The 18,355-nt window shown below is 40.3% G+C and overlaps 2 protein-coding genes across 2 annotated transcripts; both read left to right on the top strand.

Moving 5' to 3' along the window:
- The first annotated feature begins 8,474 nt into the window (after positions 1-8,474).
- On the top strand, positions 8,475-10,345 carry LOC122475979 (olfactory receptor 10K1-like). Its single transcript, XM_043568134.1, has one exon. It carries the CDS (start codon positions 9,404-9,406, stop codon positions 10,343-10,345), a length of 942 nt encoding a protein of 313 aa, XP_043424069.1. The 5' UTR covers positions 8,475-9,403.
- Positions 10,346-16,821: 6,476 nt separating this feature from the next.
- LOC122476543 (olfactory receptor 10R2) lies at positions 16,822-17,767 on the top strand. The gene is given in 2 exon segments (XM_043569372.1): positions 16,822-16,998; positions 17,000-17,767. Coding segments are annotated over 2 exon segments (942 nt in total). The 5' UTR covers positions 16,822-16,824.
- The last annotated feature ends 588 nt before the right edge of the window (positions 17,768-18,355 follow it).

Raw genomic sequence — 18,355 nt, 5'->3', positions numbered from 1 at the left:
TGAAGGAATACCTGATAAATTTTTGTGAAATGTTTTACCCCTACTAAGATGTAATCAAAGGAATGTCAAAAGAGGCAAATAACATTTTTATCTTTCATCTTGACTAGAACTGAAAAGTTAAAAAAAGCATTATATAGGGGCGCCTGGGTGGCGCAGTCGGTTAAGCGTCCGACTTCAGCCAGGTCACGATCTCGCGGTCCGTGAGTTCGAGCCCCGCGTCGGGCTCTGGGCTGATGGCTCGGAGCCTGGAGCCTGTTTCCGATTCTGTGTCTCCCTCTCTCTCTGCCCCTCGCCCGTTCATGCTCTGTCTCTCTCTGTCCCAAAAATAAATAAACGCTGAAAAAAAAAAAGCATTATATATATATATGTGTATATACATATATGTATATGTATATATGCATATGTATATGGGTACATGCATATGTATATGTATATACATATATATGTGTGTGTGTGTATATATATATATATATATATGTATGTATGTCATGGAGAAATTGACTTGTCCACAGATAATTAGTGAAAGTATACATTTATAACATTATCATAAACCTCCCGCATCTACTGCAAAGATTGATGTCAGATCATACATAGCTGTTTTCTGAGAGCAAATCCACTTGAGGTATTTAAAGTAATGAAAGATTTGATAGAGGACTTAGAGATATATATCTGTTGAAGGCCAAGAGAAAGAACGTCAGGAGGGTTGTTCTTGACTTTCAGCATTTAAAAGGATTATAGGGAGGCCCCACCTATGGTTTTGGCTGATGCAGCCCTAGAGAGTGATTCTCAGGAAATCCAAATGCCAAGGGCAAAAGCCCGTACCTACCATCTGCTGGCATAACATGTTCCCAGAAAACACTGCCTTTCCTTCTCTTCCATTATCTATACAGCTCTAAATATGTCTCAAATTCTCCTGGCAAGTGAAGGGATTCAGGGCAGTCTCCCCCTTCCCTTCACTCTCCCAGAATGTACCACTTTGGCATGTGAGTTATTTTGAGCTGAAGGCACTTGAGACCTTGTGGGCTCAACGGAAACTTCTGTCCTGCCTTAACCACACAGAAGAATCTAAACTGGTGGTGATTCCCCCAAATAAAGGTTATTAACAGATAAATTTGATCTGAGTGACCCATCTACCTGGTAGGGCAAACATGTAATTACCAAACATCTGCTCTTTTTATTTCCTTCTGAAGTGCATTCCTTTTTTCTGAAATCCCAGACCCCTACCCCTTCTCCTTAGTTGGGAATGACATTATAGACCTCATTTTGCCTAACTGTCTTTGGAATTTCCATGTCTTTGGGGATTCTCCATATGTACACCTATTAATTTTAATTGGTTTTCTCCTGTTAATCTATCTCATGTCAATTCTTTAGTCCAGTTAGAAGGACCTTTGAGGGTATAGGAATTCTTGCTCCTTGACACAAAGAATCTGGACAGACTCCAGGAATTTGAGGATTTCTGTCCTTCTAGAAGAGTACAGTAAAGAGAGCTTTAGAATTATAAGTATGATATGAAGTATCAACAAAATATAACCAGCACAATTTTTCCTTTTGGATATTCAACATTCATACATAACCTTCTTTTCTTGTTTCCATTTCCAAACAGTAGTAACTAATATGATGCAAATATACCTCACACAGTATGTCCACATTCACCTTCAAAAAAAGGAGACACGGTGCCACGGGTTAAGTATTCCCTGATGCCCTTGTTTTAAATATTGAATTATGATGTTTATCACCAGCAGCACACCTTGTATATACTAGTTTATTAAGAAAAGGGGGAGTATGGTTAACATATACAGATATATACATCATTAGGCAAGCAAGAAAATAAAACACAGCTACTGCAACCCTCATTTCTGGAATTTATCACAAGACTGTCATAGTTATTTATGATTTTTTCTTTCACCTATTGAACAGTCTTTTGAACTTAGCCAACACCTCAATATTTCCAAGCAATCTAGCCATTGTGACTTTGCCTAATTTAGGTTGTTTCAATCAAAATTTGTATATGAAGTAATAAAAGATGCCCTATCTTCTCTCCTAGATTCCAGACATACTCTTCCCTGCCCTAGTAGTGTTCCTTAAAAAACAGTAGCCATAAAGGAAGACAGCGAGCGAGGAAGAAAGGAAGAAACAAACCACAAAACAATCAGAAGACAATGAACAAAATGGCAAGAGTAAGTCCTTCACTAGTCACTTTAAATGTCAATGGAGTAAATTCTCCAAATAAGAGACAGAATGACTGAATAAATAAAAACACAAGATCCAAAAATGTCTTGCCTGCAAATGACTCGCTTTAGCTTTTTAGGACACATATAGGCTGAAAGTGAGGGATGGAAAAAAGATATTCCATGAAAATGGTAAACAGAAAAAGAACAGGGGTGGCTCTCTTCATATCAGACAAGATACACTGAAGTCAAAACTGCTACAAGAGACAAAAAATACCTATTGTATCATTATCGTTACATAATGATAAAAGTGCCAATTTATAGGAAGATATAACAATTATGGATATATATGCACCCTACATTAAAGCACCTAAATATGTAAAACAAATATTGACAGCTCTGAAGGGAGAAACAGATAGCAATCCAATAATAGGGGGAGATTTCAAAGTGTCACCTTCCATAAAAGGATCATTCAGACAGAAAGTTGGTCAAGAAAACGAAGAATGGAACAACAGTATAGAACAAATGGATCTAACAGACATATACAGAACTCTCCATCCAACTGCAGAAGAATGCATTGCCTTTTCAAGTGCACACAGGACATCCTCCAGGATAGATCACATGCTAGGACACAAAACGAGTCTCAACAAATTCAGAATCAACATCATTCCAAGTAACTTTTCTGACTACAATGGAATGAAATCAGAAATCACTGACAGCAAGAACATGCGAAAATTCACAAATAGATGGAAACTAAACGAGCACACTCTTGATAATCACTGGGGCAAAGAGGAATTTAAAAGAGCATTTAAAGAATATCTTGAGACAAACAAAAAATGAAAATACAACATAGTAGGGTGTACAGGATGCAGCATAAGTAGAATTAAGAGGAAAGTTTGTAGCCATAAATGCCTAAAAAAGTACAGATCTCAAATAAACAAACTGACACTATACTTTTAGAAAGAAGAAAAAAGAGAACAAACTAAGCCCAAAGTTAACAGGAGTGAAATAATAATTATTAGAGAAGAAACACACCAAAAGGATACTAGAAAGCCAGTATAAAAGAATGATCAACCAAACCAAGTCTACTCTTTTTGAAAACAAAAATAAAAACAAAATTGACAAAACTTCCACCAGAGTAATTGAAGTAAAAGACAGAAGACTCAAATAAATGAAATAAAAAATGAAAGAAGAGACATGTACAATGTATGCCTGAGAATCAGAAAGGATCATAGGGGGCTATTATGAACAATTGTACTGCTACAAATTGGATAAATTCCTGAAAACATATAATCCACCAAAATTGTATCAAGAAGAAACAGAAAGCTTGACAAGCCCAATTACAAATAAAGAAATTGATCTGTAATCGAAAATTTCCCAGCAAGGAAGAGCCCAGACTAGATAGTATCACGGGTACTTTCTACCAAACGTGTGACAAAAAATTAACACCAATCCTTTTAATCTCTTCCAAAAAATAGAAGAGGGAACAATTTCAAACTCCTTTCGTGAGGGTAATATTACCCTGACGCCAAAGGCAAAGATAGCACAGAAATATCATGGGCCAGTATCTCTGATAAACACAGATGCAGAAGTCCTCAGCAATTCAGTTTCCTGGAAAACTGAATACAAGGACCATTACAATTATTACACATTATGTTCAAGTGAGACTTACTCCTGAAATGCAGAAAGTTCAAAGTGCACCAATCAATCAGTGTGATAGACCACACTAACAAAAGGAGAGAAAAAACATGATCAAAACAAAAATGCGGAGAAAGCATTTGACAAAGTACAACATCCATTCATGATTAAAACTCTTAACAAATTGGGTAGAGTAGGAATTTACTAGGACATAATAAAGGCCATAGATGAAAAGCCCACAGCTAAATTATATTATCAATGGATGAATAGGTGAAGAAAACATATGTGTGTGTATATATATACACATATATATATATGAAGAAAAAATATATATTGTATATGCTAATCACAAGTGTTCTCACCACACACACAGGTTATAACTATGTGACGTGACTGATATGTTAAGGGGCTTTATTGTGATAACCATTTCACAATGTATACGTATATCAAGGCATCGTATTGTATATCTTAAATATGTACAATTTTCTGTGAAGTTGGAAAAAGTTTCCAAATCAAAAGTGAAAATAGATTAAAAATGTTTTAAAGAGAGAAAAAATACCTATTGTTTCTGTCATGGGAGAAAGAAATGACAGGTAACCTCTGGAATTGATAAGCCTAAACACTGAGGAGTGTATCTTTCAAAAAATCTACATATTCTTTGAAATATGTAGCTATGTTCCTCTGTTAAAGGATACTCGGCAAAAATCATCTATCTGTAACTTACAGATAGATAAACTAAGTTTAAATTCTTAGATTGAGGAAACGCGTCCCGAAAAATAAAATCGATTCTGTGGCAAGCATAACGAAATCGGACCAATTACCCTAGCTAGAGGAATAAACCCCTTTCTGCCTCTAGATCGTTTGTAGACCAAAGCGGACTGAAGCGGCCAAGGGCAAGTCTCAATTTCCTGTCTCGAGTTTCCTGGCACAGGTAACACTCCTGGGAGAAATCATGGCTCTGAACTACAAAGCCCAACCTTATGGGTGTCGGTCAGGGTGCAAAGGAAGGAACTCTTTCTGTCTCCTCTCACACGGATTCCCAGACTCACACGTGCTGGCTGCTGGCCCAGGGGCACAGTACGTTGTTTGCGAGTTCGGAGGAGACTCACAACTCCATCCAGGGTGGTCACACGGTTGGTGCTGCTAGTGAGGCTCCAGGAAGCCACTTCTTTGCTCTACCAGGACACCTCCTTTGAGTGGTGGGGTACAGAGAGGGAGCCTGCTTGCCAGTATGATTCACTAACTAATCACCATTTTCTTACTGACGTGAGAGGTCACTTCTGTCAAAGCCTGAGTTTCAAATATGCACACATTAATTCCTGAGCGGTCCTCTCTGGGTCTCTGTATTATTGGTTTCTTCCTGTTCCCACAGCATGCTCTTTTTATTTCTAAGGCGGCTTACTCCTGGGAAGGGTGAGCCTCCATATTACCCGTCGTTTCTCAACAGTGTTTTATTCTTCCATGGTAAACCTTCGAACTTTGATGGTCAGTCTGCCTTCACAGTTCGTGCTGGGAGTTTGCCTGGAACTATACTCACTTTGGATTCACTTGGTTGAAAGTGACAACTTTGTTTAGTCACTCCAGTAAAAAAACATCTGTAGACAACAAACAATTTAATGATAGAACTCAAGTACGCTGAAGATACGTGCCAAAAACTTAGGTTTTGGCAGAATATCTCAATGTCTCTAATTAGAATATCTATGGACAAGAACCCGAGAAGATGAATTTGTAATCAAGTCCTATTTTGACTCTTACAAGCACTAAAGTTGAGAAGTAACTTTATATACTGTTATTCCCAACATAACATACTCTTTTCCCTGACAGAAATTCAATGAAACCTTTCCACATGGTCTCTGCAATACAGATTTTATTATGGTGGTTTCTCCTTCACAATCTATCACAGATGGACTGAACTTCCAATGAAGACACGGGCTAACTTTGCTCATGGCTCCTTCTCCCCAGGTTCCTCGGCAAAGGGTACCTTTAAGAAATTGGTGACATTAGTTTTCCCAAACAGGCTTGATGTTCTAATTAACCCCAAGACGATGTCTCCAGTAGTAGATACAGCCTCAGGAGTCCAACGATCACAGTACATGTTGCTAATAACCACACTGCCTGCTGGTCACCAGAATGTCTACAGAGAGTGACTTTGGCTGGAGAGGTCGAGGGTCCTGATGGGTGAAAGAGGCTTCCTATATTGATGCAGATAAGAGCTTCTACGTAGGGCAGGTTCACTCTCTCTGCTTTCCTTTCTTCACATTCTAATCTTTGGCTTAGGATCTAGTTGTCAAGGGTTCCCACATACCGAACAGCTCCTTCTGTCTGAATTGAAAGGAAGAGGGCAATGTAGGTACTTACTGAACAGCGGGGATGTTGACGTAGTCTGGGGCTTTGTGGTGCGTGAACCTGAGTGATGAGTGGTGCTTGTGAACATCAACCCCACCCCTGACAAAGGAGATCAAGTGATGGCAGCTCCTGTAAGTGGCAGGCTTGAGAATCAGGGGCTACTTTTAACTCAAAGTCCTAAGAGTGATTCAGTATGCTCCATAAAGTTCTCTGAATTTTCTTAATGACCAGACTGGGTCAGTCTTGTTCCTAGCTAGATTTTCTTTTCCTTTCTTTTCGATTGGATGGCTCATGGATTAAAAGAAACAGATACTGAGCCTTCACTTGTCTCTCTGCCGTGTATTCATGGATGACTGTTGTTAGCTATATTGGAAATCTGATGCTTAGACTCCATTTTAATAGGGCAAGTTCAGGTTTTTCATGTGTATCTAAGAAGATAAAATCTTCTTTACTATCTGATGCTGCCTCCATAGTTTCTCTCAGTTTATTGATTGGGGCTTTTCCTAAAATAAATATCTGAATGTCTCAAAAGTTTTGCGTCCAAACTTTATGTAGAATTGTTCTCTTTTTTGAGGTACCCAGTACCCTCATGTGTCGAGTCACTATTTAAATCCAGGTTACATAATATCCCAAGGAGGCATCTAAGGAGTTAGAAAGATAAGGTGTGCGAGTGTCATATCCTAGAATCATAACCTGAATTCCATCCATAAGTTCTAGAATATAAGGGCACTTTAGGGATCACCATTGAGAGAATCTTGGATTCCCTGAGTGGAAAGGACTCTTAGGGGTCGGTACTCCACTCTCACCTTAAGTCAAAAGTCCTTCTGCAAGACACTGTTCAAGGAATTTCTGCTGAAATACTTTTCCATGCGTCCTGACAGTTCATTACAGTGATGGCTTACTCCAGCCCCTTTAATTTTAAAGAGACCAAATATCCAAATGACGTGCCTTGCCCAAAGTTACACAAAGCTAGACCTAACATATAGGTCTTCTTACATCAAATGGAAGGATCTTTTACCTTAATTTTACAGCGTGCTGGTATTGGGCTGGAAAACCTTCTTAAAATTTTTCTGCTCTTGTATCTTTCCATCCATAGTATAGACCTAACTCACTGTGGTGGTCTCTGATGTTTTCTTGGGCGGACGAGCACTGCTTTCTCAGATGGACTGTGCCTCTGGGTCCCCAGACACCACAAAAAGGGCATATATACTAATCACACAACTCACTTAGATGGTGCAGTTATATTCATAGTATATAAGAAAAGTCCATTTGACTGAAATCAGCTGTTCTCATGGGTCTGAGTGATGAACAACCCAAAATATTATTTTGGTGTTGGGTAGATACCAAAAATGATCTCGTTATTTGTAATTAGGTAGATTATTTGGTATTGGGTACTGGGTATTTGGTATTGAATATTTTGGTATTGGGTACTCTTTCACAATCAAGGAAATTCAAGCTTCCAGAATTCTACATATCATATGAGTGGAGTGAGGGCATAGTGGGAATTCAGCATGGATTAGGAGAAAGAAGATCCAGAAAGATCTTTGAAAGGGGCTAAGACAAGGATAACTAATGAGCATAAATTCAGATTTGCCTCAGTGTCTTGAAATAGATGGAAATCCATTTGTCCTGGTGAGGGTGCCATGTACAGATATTGTCTCATTGTTTTGTTTTTCTTAGTATAGTAAACATACAGCTATTACATACGTATGTATATAGTGGGGATAGGCGGGGTATATACATATTTCATATTTTATTTAACAGAAATATCCTTATAATCGCAGAATTAAAAATTCCTCTTATTTGTTAAAGACATTTAAAACCAGCGTATGTGAGTATCCTAATACTAACTTCAAATGAATGAATGATTATATCTATTGAAGTTTAGAACCAGTTTCTATCATGTAAGAAAGAACAAAAATGTATTATCGCTCAATTCTAGGCATAGATACAATGAGTTTCAGAAATTTCCCATCATTTACCTTAAAATCTAAGAATCTAAGGTTTTCTCTTGGCTAGAAGAACAGAAAAACAAACAATTCTGGTGGCAGATGGAAATAATTCCTCAACCTAAAAGTATATAAATACACTGAAAGGTGTGTAAATAAAGATTGGATGCAATCTAAATAAAGGCTAGGTGATTTTGCTCCCTGAGAACACTTTCTTCACTCACTAGGCTTAGAAAGTTGGGAAATACACCCAGTAAAAAATGATCTGATATAAGCGCTAAAAATGACTTTAGAAATGCTCCTTTCTAGTAGTTTGCAGACCATGTTTAGTAGCCAAATATTCAAAAGGAATCTTGTTGACAATAATATATAAAAGACATAAAGCCTGTGAGTTATGACGGGACACGGGAACCTGGAAAACAGACCAATTGTTGCATTTTTTTTCATGCTCTGGACAAGCCCTGCACCATTTTGGGGAGAACTCTCTTCTCTGAGTTTCTCTGAGGCATGGAAAATGGGAAAAGGGAGGCGAGCTGCAAATGCCACAAAGGTAGTGAATCTCTTTTCACCACCCTGGTGACTCTTCTCTTCCTAGGAAAGGAGACCTTCTTTAAAGCAGCGCTGTCTTCTGTTCCCCCCTTGGCTCAGGGTTCCAGTGTGGAGCCTCCAGTAATGTCTGTAATCGCTGGCTTAGTCTGCCAGAGATAACACTAAAGGTGTTTCTTTCCTTATTGTTTGGGGTACTGCCATAAGAATGAATTGTAATGAATAATCGACATGGATATATGCAGTGCTTACCACATATCCTAGCATATAGTAAGTCATCAACAAACACAATTCCCCTCACACGTTTGCTGGACATCATCTAATTCTTCCTCTCCCTTCCTATGGTTGGATAAACTGAGGTTCGTACGCTGTGTCCCAACGCCACTCATTCCTTCATTCCACATTCCAAGTTCAGATGGCTGAAGTTAAACTTAGTTTTTCCTTCTGGAGAGCTAGTTTCCTTGGGCTTGGAGTGGGCAAGAGAAACACAATAATCCCTAAGGAAGATGCAAAAGGAAACAGACAGTTCCTTAATCCTTGGCTAGAGAGATAACATGGTCTTAGTCTTAGAGAATGCCTCCTAGTTGGCCGTCAGTTGGTTGGTTGTATATTTCGCCTTGATCCTTTTCTTAGCAGAGCTTTCCAAGGAGGAATGAAGTTCTTGCTGCCTGCAGACTTTGTGCTGAGCTTCCCATACGTTTCCCGGATCCTGGCCTCTGTCTCTGTCCATGACTCTCCTTTCTGCAGGTGCTGTCCATGGAGCGGGGCAACGGGACCCTGGTGACAGAGTTCGTCTTCCTCGGCTTCTCCTCTCTGGCCGGGCTGCAGCGGCTGCTCTTTGTTGCCTTCCTGCCCCTCTACCTGTTCACTCTGGGCACCAATGCCATCATCATTTCCACCATCGTGCTAGACAGAGCCCTTCACACCCCCATGTACTTCTTCCTCGCGGTCCTCTCTTGCTCTGAGACCTGCTACACCTTCGTCATCGTACCCAAGATGCTGGTTGACCTCCTGGCCCAGAAGAAGACCATCTCCTTCCTGGGCTGTGCCATCCAGATGTTCACCTTCCTCTTCCTCGGCTGCTCTCACTCCTTCCTGCTGGCGGCCATGGGGTATGATCGCTACGTGGCCATCTGTAACCCTCTGCGCTACACGGAGCTCATGGGACACGGGGTGTGTGTGGGACTCGTGGCTGCTGCCTGTGCCTGTGGCTTTACTATTGCACAGATTATCACGTCCATGGTATTCCACCTGCCCTTCCGCGCCTCCAACCAGCTCCGTCACTACTTTTGTGACATCGCCCCTGTCCTCGCGGTGGCATCGCACCACTCACGCCTCAGCCAGTTGGTCATATTCATGATTGGTGTGTTTGTCTTGGTCGTTCCCCTGCTACTTATCCTGATCTCCTACATTCGTATCATTTCTGCCATTCTGAAGATCCCATCCTCCACCGGCAGGTACAAGGCTTTCTCCACCTGTGCCTCTCATCTCATCGTGGTAACTGTTCATTATGGTTGTGCCTCTTTCATCTACTTAAGGCCCAAGTCCAGCTACTCCTCAAGTCAAGACACCCTCATATCTGTGTCCTACACCATCCTGACTCCGCTGTTCAATCCAATGATTTACAGTCTGAGAAATCAGGAGTTCAAGTCAGCCCTTCGAAGGGTAATGGGCCATACTTCATATCCTATTAACTAAACGATTTCATTAAAATTAAATTTGAACTGTTCAGTGAATTGTATGCCTTTTGTGCAACTTTTATTTTATAAATGGGATGCCTAGAATCATTTCATACTTTACAGTTCTAGTCATTTTATCCATCGGCTTGTAATAAGTTTGTATTCACATTTTAATTATTTTTGAGGAATTTTTCATTTGTTGGTTCTCTAATATTTTCCATCGTGCTTTTGTTTCAAGGAAATTTTTCAACTTACAGTCAAAGTTTTGGTTACTTGCTACTCTGAGAATCCGTCATTATCTTTAAGCTTAGTTTCCAAGTTTTTCATTCAGTGATAGGTATTGTTTCTAAGCATTTAGCTCTTTGCATTTTACTGACATGTCCACAAGATTTTTTAGCATTACGTGAGTTGAAGATTAAAACGGGGTTTTCCCTGTTTCTTAAAGAAGTATTTATTGAATTATGATTGTATGTTAGCTGAGATCACCTCATGTTTGAATGTTTGTTGAAATTCTGTGAAAGATACAGGTAGAGTGTCTTTTCTGAGGGAAAGCACCATAGTCATATTCCTTGTAAGAAAATTGACCTCTAAGGCCATTTTTATTTTGAGCGGATCACATCTGGAATTCAGTTTTCTACAAAATTATTCATCTCAGCTAGGCTTTGAAAATTATAAAGTTTGTGCACAAATGTTCTGACTTTTGAAAATATCTTAGAAATGGTTATTTTCTGTGTCATTTTATACTATGTATATTTGGGTTTAATTTTTTTTTTCTGGTTCATATAGTAGTTTGTAAGTTTTGTGTATTGTTTTCAAAGAGCTAATGTATGTGTGAATAAATGGATGAATTCTAGGGTTGTTTCTCCCCCCATATCGTTATTTGAAATTTTATTTGTATTATTATTCTTTTGAATTTTCCTGTAAATTGTTGTTTTATTTCTAACTTTCTGATCCTTTCTATGTACTTTTATTTTTTGATTTATTTTTTATCTATAATTAGGCTGTGAAATGTCCTCTTATCACTGCTTTAAACTTAACCCATGTAGGGGCGCCTGGGTGGCTCAGTCGGTTAAATATCTGACTTCAGCTCAGGTCATGATCTTGTGGTCTGTTCAAGTCCCGCATTGGGCTCTGTGCTGACAGCTCAGAGCCCGAAGTCTGCTTTGGATTCTGTGTCCCCTGACCTCCACCCCCGCCCCTCCCCTGCTTGTGCTCTGTCTCTCTCCCTCTCTCTCGAAAATAAGTAAGTAAAATGTTAAAAAAAACATTTAAAGTTAACCCATGTATTCTACTAAACAGTATGTAGTTGGTATTATTTATGGGACCTTATTTCCTTTCGCTTTGTATTTCCCTTTTGACCAATAATTATTTAATAGATTTTTAAATTCTCAGATGGAAGAGCCTTTTAACTTTGTTTTTCATTAACAGTGTATTATGCTGGGATTAAGGAATATTGTTTGTATTCTTACCACTTTATGACCTTCGTTCAAGGTTTTATTGTGGCTTAATACACAGCCAATATACCTACTCACTTCATGTGCCTTGAGATGAACATGTGTACTTTTTCATTAGAACATAAAGTACAATAAATGCTCTTCAGATGTACTTCACTAATTTGCTGCTTAGGCCTTCTAAATTCTTAGCTATATTTTTCTTCCTGACCTGTTTGAGCAGAGTGGTATATGAAAGTTACCCATTATTAGTGTGTGTCCTTGTAAATATTGTATAGTTTCTTATGAAGTTTGCATCAGTGTTTCTTGGAGAGGACATAAATTCACATCTATTACAATTTCACTGTGAATTGTACTTGCTGGCATTAAAAGTATTTTTGTTTTGTTTTATTACTCTCTTTCGTTGTTAATTTAATACTCCCGGCCTGAACCTTAAATTGTCAAACGTGGAGATACCTCTCTTGCTTGTTTGGTTTGTGAGTGCTGTACATAATTTCCCAACTCTGTATTTTTAGTCTTTCTGAATCACTTTCGTCAGCCTCTAGCATGTGCCCTATTTCCAGCCCAAGTGTTCGGACTCACTGGCAGAGGGAATAAATATGCAATCTGAAATTAGGAGGAAGTTCTACCAAAGGAGACGTCTTAACAAAAACCTGCCTACACCAGGGCACTACCACATTCTTCTCCGTAATCCAAATTTTATTTATTTATTTACTTATTGAACAAATACTGATCATGTTCACATTGTATTCTAGGAACACGTATGTTTAACAGGTGTCTGAAACACTTTTGTTACCTCTTCCATTCCAGTATTGTCCTTAATTTGTATCTTTCTTCAACTCTTACAGATGTCAGAAATGAAAATGTAAAATTTACATTTTTATTCCACCTAAGAATGAAAATTTAGAGTCATTATAGAAGGAACCTCCATGGAGGCCACTCCATTGATGTTTGTTTTAACAAATGGCTCCCGGAAAACTTCCAGCTTTCAATAAGTCCCCCAAGAATTTCTAAGAGGAAACTGACTAATCCCTATGGGGTATTAGAAAAGACCTTCTCTTTGGCCAACAAACTCTCATAGTGTATTACTATAGTTGCGAATGGGGGAAATTATGGACAAGCATCGGGCACAACGTGGTAATTAGCTCCCTGTGGAGGAGAGGATCTTAATTACCACCAACGCATTGAGGCCAATGTAGAAAGAAAAGACCATCGGTGATACTCATCGAGGCATTAGCTAAACTACCCACAGAGAACAGGCAAAGGTTATATTTTTCTGTGGAGTCAGGTAGAGAGTCTTCTCATGTTGGTCCAGAGAGTTTATGGAAAATGGAAGAAGGCCTCTGGCAAATTATGACAGAGAAGATAGTTTTGGCAAATTTCACCTAGAAACCTTTATAGACATTTCAAGGAAGTGTCTGAGAATGAAGACACCAGGATGTCACTGGGAAAGAGCCCTCTGACTTGAGGGATTGTGAAATTTTTATCTTTGTTTAGAGACCTTGACTTCCTTATTGAAAAGAGCAGTGACACGCCAGTCATTTCTTGTATGTAAATATTTAAATCGTGGCATTGTCCCATGAATCTTTGACCGAGTTTCCCCCATCATCAGTAGTAGGAAATGTGATCAAATGACAGAAAGGATAAGTGAATAGTGGAAACTGAGGATAAAGGTGGAGGTCAGCAGGGAAACAATTCATTAATGGACTATTCAATTTATTTATTCGTCAGGCACTTATGTCTCATTTAAATATTGGGTTAAGTTTCAAGGATACAGAAGGAATAAGGCATGGTCCTTATCCCTGAGGGTTTCAAATCTACTGGAGACAAAATCAAGATGAAATAGTTTGGATATAACAGGTTGAGTATTTTGATAAAGACACAGGAAACAAGCTTGAAATATACTAAATATTAAATATAGTAGAAACAGCAAACTCTCCCTATACATATTAGAGGAAGTTCAGTGACTTTCAAAAATATGAATGATGGGAGGGCCACAGATGAAGGTGAGAGAATATTAGAGGCTGAGATTTCCTTCTTTCTCTCTCTCTCTCCTTCCCTCCCTCTTCGTTTCTATGTCTTGCACACCCACTGTCTCAGCATAAAGTCTTGAAACGCAAAAGTGTATATAGAAAACTGTAAGTATGTCAGTTAATTCCTGTGTGATGGAAATTTAGAAAAAGAGGCTGTAAATGGAATTAAGAGTGGAGAATTAGCTGTCTCTTTAACCCGCTCAAGGAACTGGCTTCACCCACACTGATGAAGTCCTTGAACAAAGTAATGAAAAATCAATTCACCTTTTCCACTTGTTAAGAATACAATTGAATTACCCACTTTTTCCTTGTATTTATTCCCACCCCCCACACTCCTTATCTTCCCAGTGCTCTTCTCTGAATTCATAGCATCCTTCTTTCCAAGCTCAGGGCACTGTCTTTTATTAATCAAATATTGTATGCTGCATCACCAACCAGGATAAAGAGAAATGAAGTTTTTTATAGTGAATTTATTTTCAAATTTGAGTTCAGGCATAGGTTCCAAGGATGACTCTGAAAAAGCAGATGATGTCTTGTGAGTGCTACAGGGGAGGGTCTTGGCATGGTCACTCAGTAATGTGGCCTTTAGTTCCTTTCAGAACCCCAACCGTCTTCGGCTAACTAGTCACTGCTCTTCCTGGGGATGGTCCCATAAAAAAGAAAGCACTAAAGAATGGAGCCAGGGCATTGGAAAAGTGGAGATGACATTTCACTTTTGACTGGACTTTGTTCCAGTGAAAGCTCCTGATTTTAGTCCCATTTCAAATTTTTGCTACTGTGCCTAAGGAAAAGAGCAAACCATGATAGAAATTTTAGTATTTGAAAAGATCTTCAAGACTAAGTGTTATTTAAGTGAAAATCAAAACATTTAGCTAATTGAGATAATGGGAAAAATCACTTGATAAACCAAAAAGCAACAAGTTTTAATGGCTCTTTTGTCTCTGCATTTAGAGAATGGCTTCAGAGACATTTTTCATCCCAAAATGTTGAAGCCGAAGGTTAATAATATATGTTAAATTAATATTAAGGGAACAAGTTTGGAAGACACCTGAAATCAAACCTCCTGGGCATTCTGAAATAATTCAGAAGAAAACCTGGGATCACGACTATTTATTTTTTCAGTAAGCTCTCAAGCCCCTGCTGTAAACTAGACATTGCTGTATGCATAGAGAGGCAAGTTCTGGTCTCTGGTAAGTTGCAGTTTGTGAAATCAAAGACGACCTCATAACGGTGGTGACAATCAGGTTCTAGGGATAGCTGAAGAGACAAAGACAAAGTGATAATAAAGCATGACTAGGAAGTTGTAGGGAGAAGTCAATGTGTGCATGTTACTTTAACTGAGAATTTCATACAATTAAAAGAAGAAGAAAACAATCCCCACAAACATAAAGCATGGACGATTTCCAGATTTAGAAGGTAGATTGAAAAATGACCTGATTGTTCAAAGTTCCTCAATGCTGAAGTGCATGTGGGGGAATACGGTGGCAGTTACGAGTGGAAAGTTACATTTGGGAAAAGTATGAGAGACAGAACATGATTGTCTTAACTTCATAGATAATTGAGGGTCATCTAATTTTGGTAAGAGGTTCGGATTTGTCCTGTATGAAGACAACTCTGGGGCCATAGTAGAGGATGGCTTAGAGCGTAACAAGATAAAATCCAGAGGGTCGGTTTATCATGCTCTTGGAGCAGTCCAGACAGGTGGTAAGTTCCTAAAGAAAGGAAGAAATGGATCCTAGAAGTATTGCAGAACAAAAATAGATTGGATGTGGCCGAGGAGAAAAGTTACGTGTTTCAACATTTCTCACAAATCCACAGCGGATGTGATTAGCAGGATTTTGAAACTCATTATTGAGATACAGGATCCAGGTGAAGGACCAGATCTGGGAGAGAGAGGGGAAAGGGCAAGAATATTTTAATGAAAATATATGTAATCTAGCACCAGTGACAATAAGTTATCAGAAGCATCAAGGGAAGTATCTAAGCCTCCCTACTAGGAATTCAGGGACATCCGGGGAACGTTGGTCTGTTGAGTCTCCAAGTTAGGTGTAGCAGGGTAAGATGTGCAACCAAATGTGCCACCAGTGAATGTTGAAGCTAAACTAAATTCTTCCAGCTGCATATTTTCTGTTAGGGAAATCAGCCCCTACTGTCCTACAAGAGTGTGTGGAAGAATCATAAAGCTATTTCTGAGACGGCAACAGTGGTTCTACACCAAATTAACTTAACAATTTTTTTTAATGTTTATTTTTGAAGGAGAGAGAGACAGAGTCACAGAATCAGAAGCAGGCTCCAGGCTCCCAGCCGTCCGCATAGAGCCTGACGCGGGGCTCGAACCTGCGAACTGTGAGACCACGACCTGAGACGAAGTAGACCGCTTAACCAACTGAGCCACCTAGGTGCCCCCCAATCAAATTAACTTTTAATGAATAACTGCATGGAAAGGGAGTAAGAGGCTACTCATGAAAAGGAACTGTATTCTTCAGAGGCCAACCACACAAAGACAGGCAAGATTGCTTCCTCAGCTGAGGAATGTGTTAGAGGCAGGTGAGAGGTGGACCCTCAGACATTGGTACCATTGCTGGTGGAATCCATGGATTAGTAATATGGATGAAATGGTGACCACTTGAAGTCATAACTAGTGTAAAGTTTCTTTGGAATATTAGATTACCAAAAACTCAAGTGGAAACTACGTAAGTCTGCAAGAGCAGAGTCGGGGGGCGGGGGGCTGTAGGACAGGCTTTATTGGAGCAAATGCCTGTGCCTTCATGTGGACACTTGTCCCCAGATTCACTGTCAAAATCCCTGGCAGGAAAACAGCACTGTGGGTGCATATCTATTTAGGACAATTTTTGGTTGACTTATAATCCTTTTTTGCTCTTTCTTGCCAGTTGTTTCCCATTCGCCCCAGACTGGTGCTGGCTACGGTATGAAGGGTAAGTCTCCCTGGTTCCTCTGTCCCAAGGGTCTCTGGACCTGATTACACTGGCTTTGGTGTGTGGTGTCTGCTCTCCATGGCCAATTCCTCCCGGGTCACTGAATTCCTGCTGCTGGGTTCCTCCAGCCTCGGCGAATTTCAGCCTGTCCTGTTTGTCCTCTTTCTCGGCCTCTATTTGATCATCCCGAGTGGGAACCGCACCCTCTTGTCCGTCATCTGGCTGGACCGCAGCCTCCACACCCCCATGTCCTTTTTTCCTCTGTGTCCTTTCAACTGCGGAGGTCTTCTACATCATTGTTACCCTGCCCAGGATGCTTATCAACCTGCTCTCTGTCCTCAGGACACTCTCCTTCGTGGGCTGTGCCACCCGGATGTTCTTCTTCCTTGGCTTTGCCGTCACCAACTGCCTGCTTCTGGGAGTTATGGGTTATGACTGCTATGCTGCCATCTGCCAGCCTTCGCGCTACCTGGTTCTTGTGAACTGGAGGGTATGTGTCCAGCGGGAAGCAATCTGTATTGTTAGTGGCTTCCTAGTATCTCTGGTGGGAACAACTTTGGTCTTCAGCCTCCCTCTCTGTGGCTCCAACAAGGTCAACTACTACTTTTGCGACATCTCACCAGTCATCCAACTTGCCTGTGCTGAAACGTACACCAATGAGCTGGTCTTCTTCATCTGTGGCGCCTTGGTGCTAGTTGTACCCTTGCTCTTCTTCCGCACCTCTTACAGCTTCGTTGTCCACACCATCCTGAAGATCCCATGGGCTGACGGCAAGCGGAAAGCCCTCCCCACCTGTGCCTCCCACCTCACTGTGGTCATCGTCCACCATGGCTGTGCCTCCTCTGTCTACCTGCGGCCCTCAGCCAAATACTCATCAGGCAAAGACAGACCAGTGACAGCAACCTACACCATCATCACCCCACTGTTGAACCCTATGGTGTACAGCCTTAGGAACAGAGGTTTGCAGCTGGCCATTTGGGAAATGATCACAAAGACGGGGTTTTCTCTTAAGACTTTATAATTGGAATGTTTTATACGGTACGCCCACATTTGGGCCAAATGTGCCACTGAGTCATAAAGTTTCTAGTAATATTCACCTATATAAGCGTGTGGTTTTGGTCGAGTTGTTTGACGTTGCAGGGCCTATCTGTTCTCTTATGTAAAGCAGGCATGGTAATCTATGCCTCTCAAGGTGGTCGGAAAGATTACTGGAGACAGCACAGTGTGTGTCGCTAGAGGTTAAGTCTCCTCCTCCTTTCTTCCAATTTACAGTTCTCAAAGGCTCCTAGAAACTTTTACCTCTTCTCTCTTTGGTTTGTTTGCCCCAAAGCTCTGATTATACTCCTTGTTTAAGGTTACGTCTAGCTTAAAACAAGGTGCTTGGGTTTGAAGGCGGCTTAGATGTGGGGGTGTGACATGATGGGGAAATCATTTACTGTACTAGGAATTATAAGGTTTCAGCCTGACACTGGTTAAGTCGCGACTCTAAGAAGGTTGTGATTGTTGGGGCGCCCGGGCGGCTCAGTCGATTGAGCTTCCGACTCTGGCTCAGGTCACGATCTCACACTCTGTGAGCTCGAGCCCCGCGTCGGGCTCTGTGCTGACAGCT

The sequence above is a fragment of the Prionailurus bengalensis genome, chromosome E4, assembly GCF_016509475.1.
Source record: "Prionailurus bengalensis isolate Pbe53 chromosome E4, Fcat_Pben_1.1_paternal_pri, whole genome shotgun sequence".
Lineage (NCBI taxonomy): Eukaryota > Metazoa > Chordata > Mammalia > Carnivora > Felidae > Prionailurus > Prionailurus bengalensis.
This window is presented reverse-complemented; position numbering and strand designations above follow the sequence as displayed.

Bases quoted from the DNA above. Each gene is read 5' to 3' on its own strand.
- LOC122475979 (XM_043568134.1), top strand. From the start codon at position 9,404: ATGGAGCGGGGCAACGGGACCCTGGTGACAGAGTTCGTCTTCCTCGGC.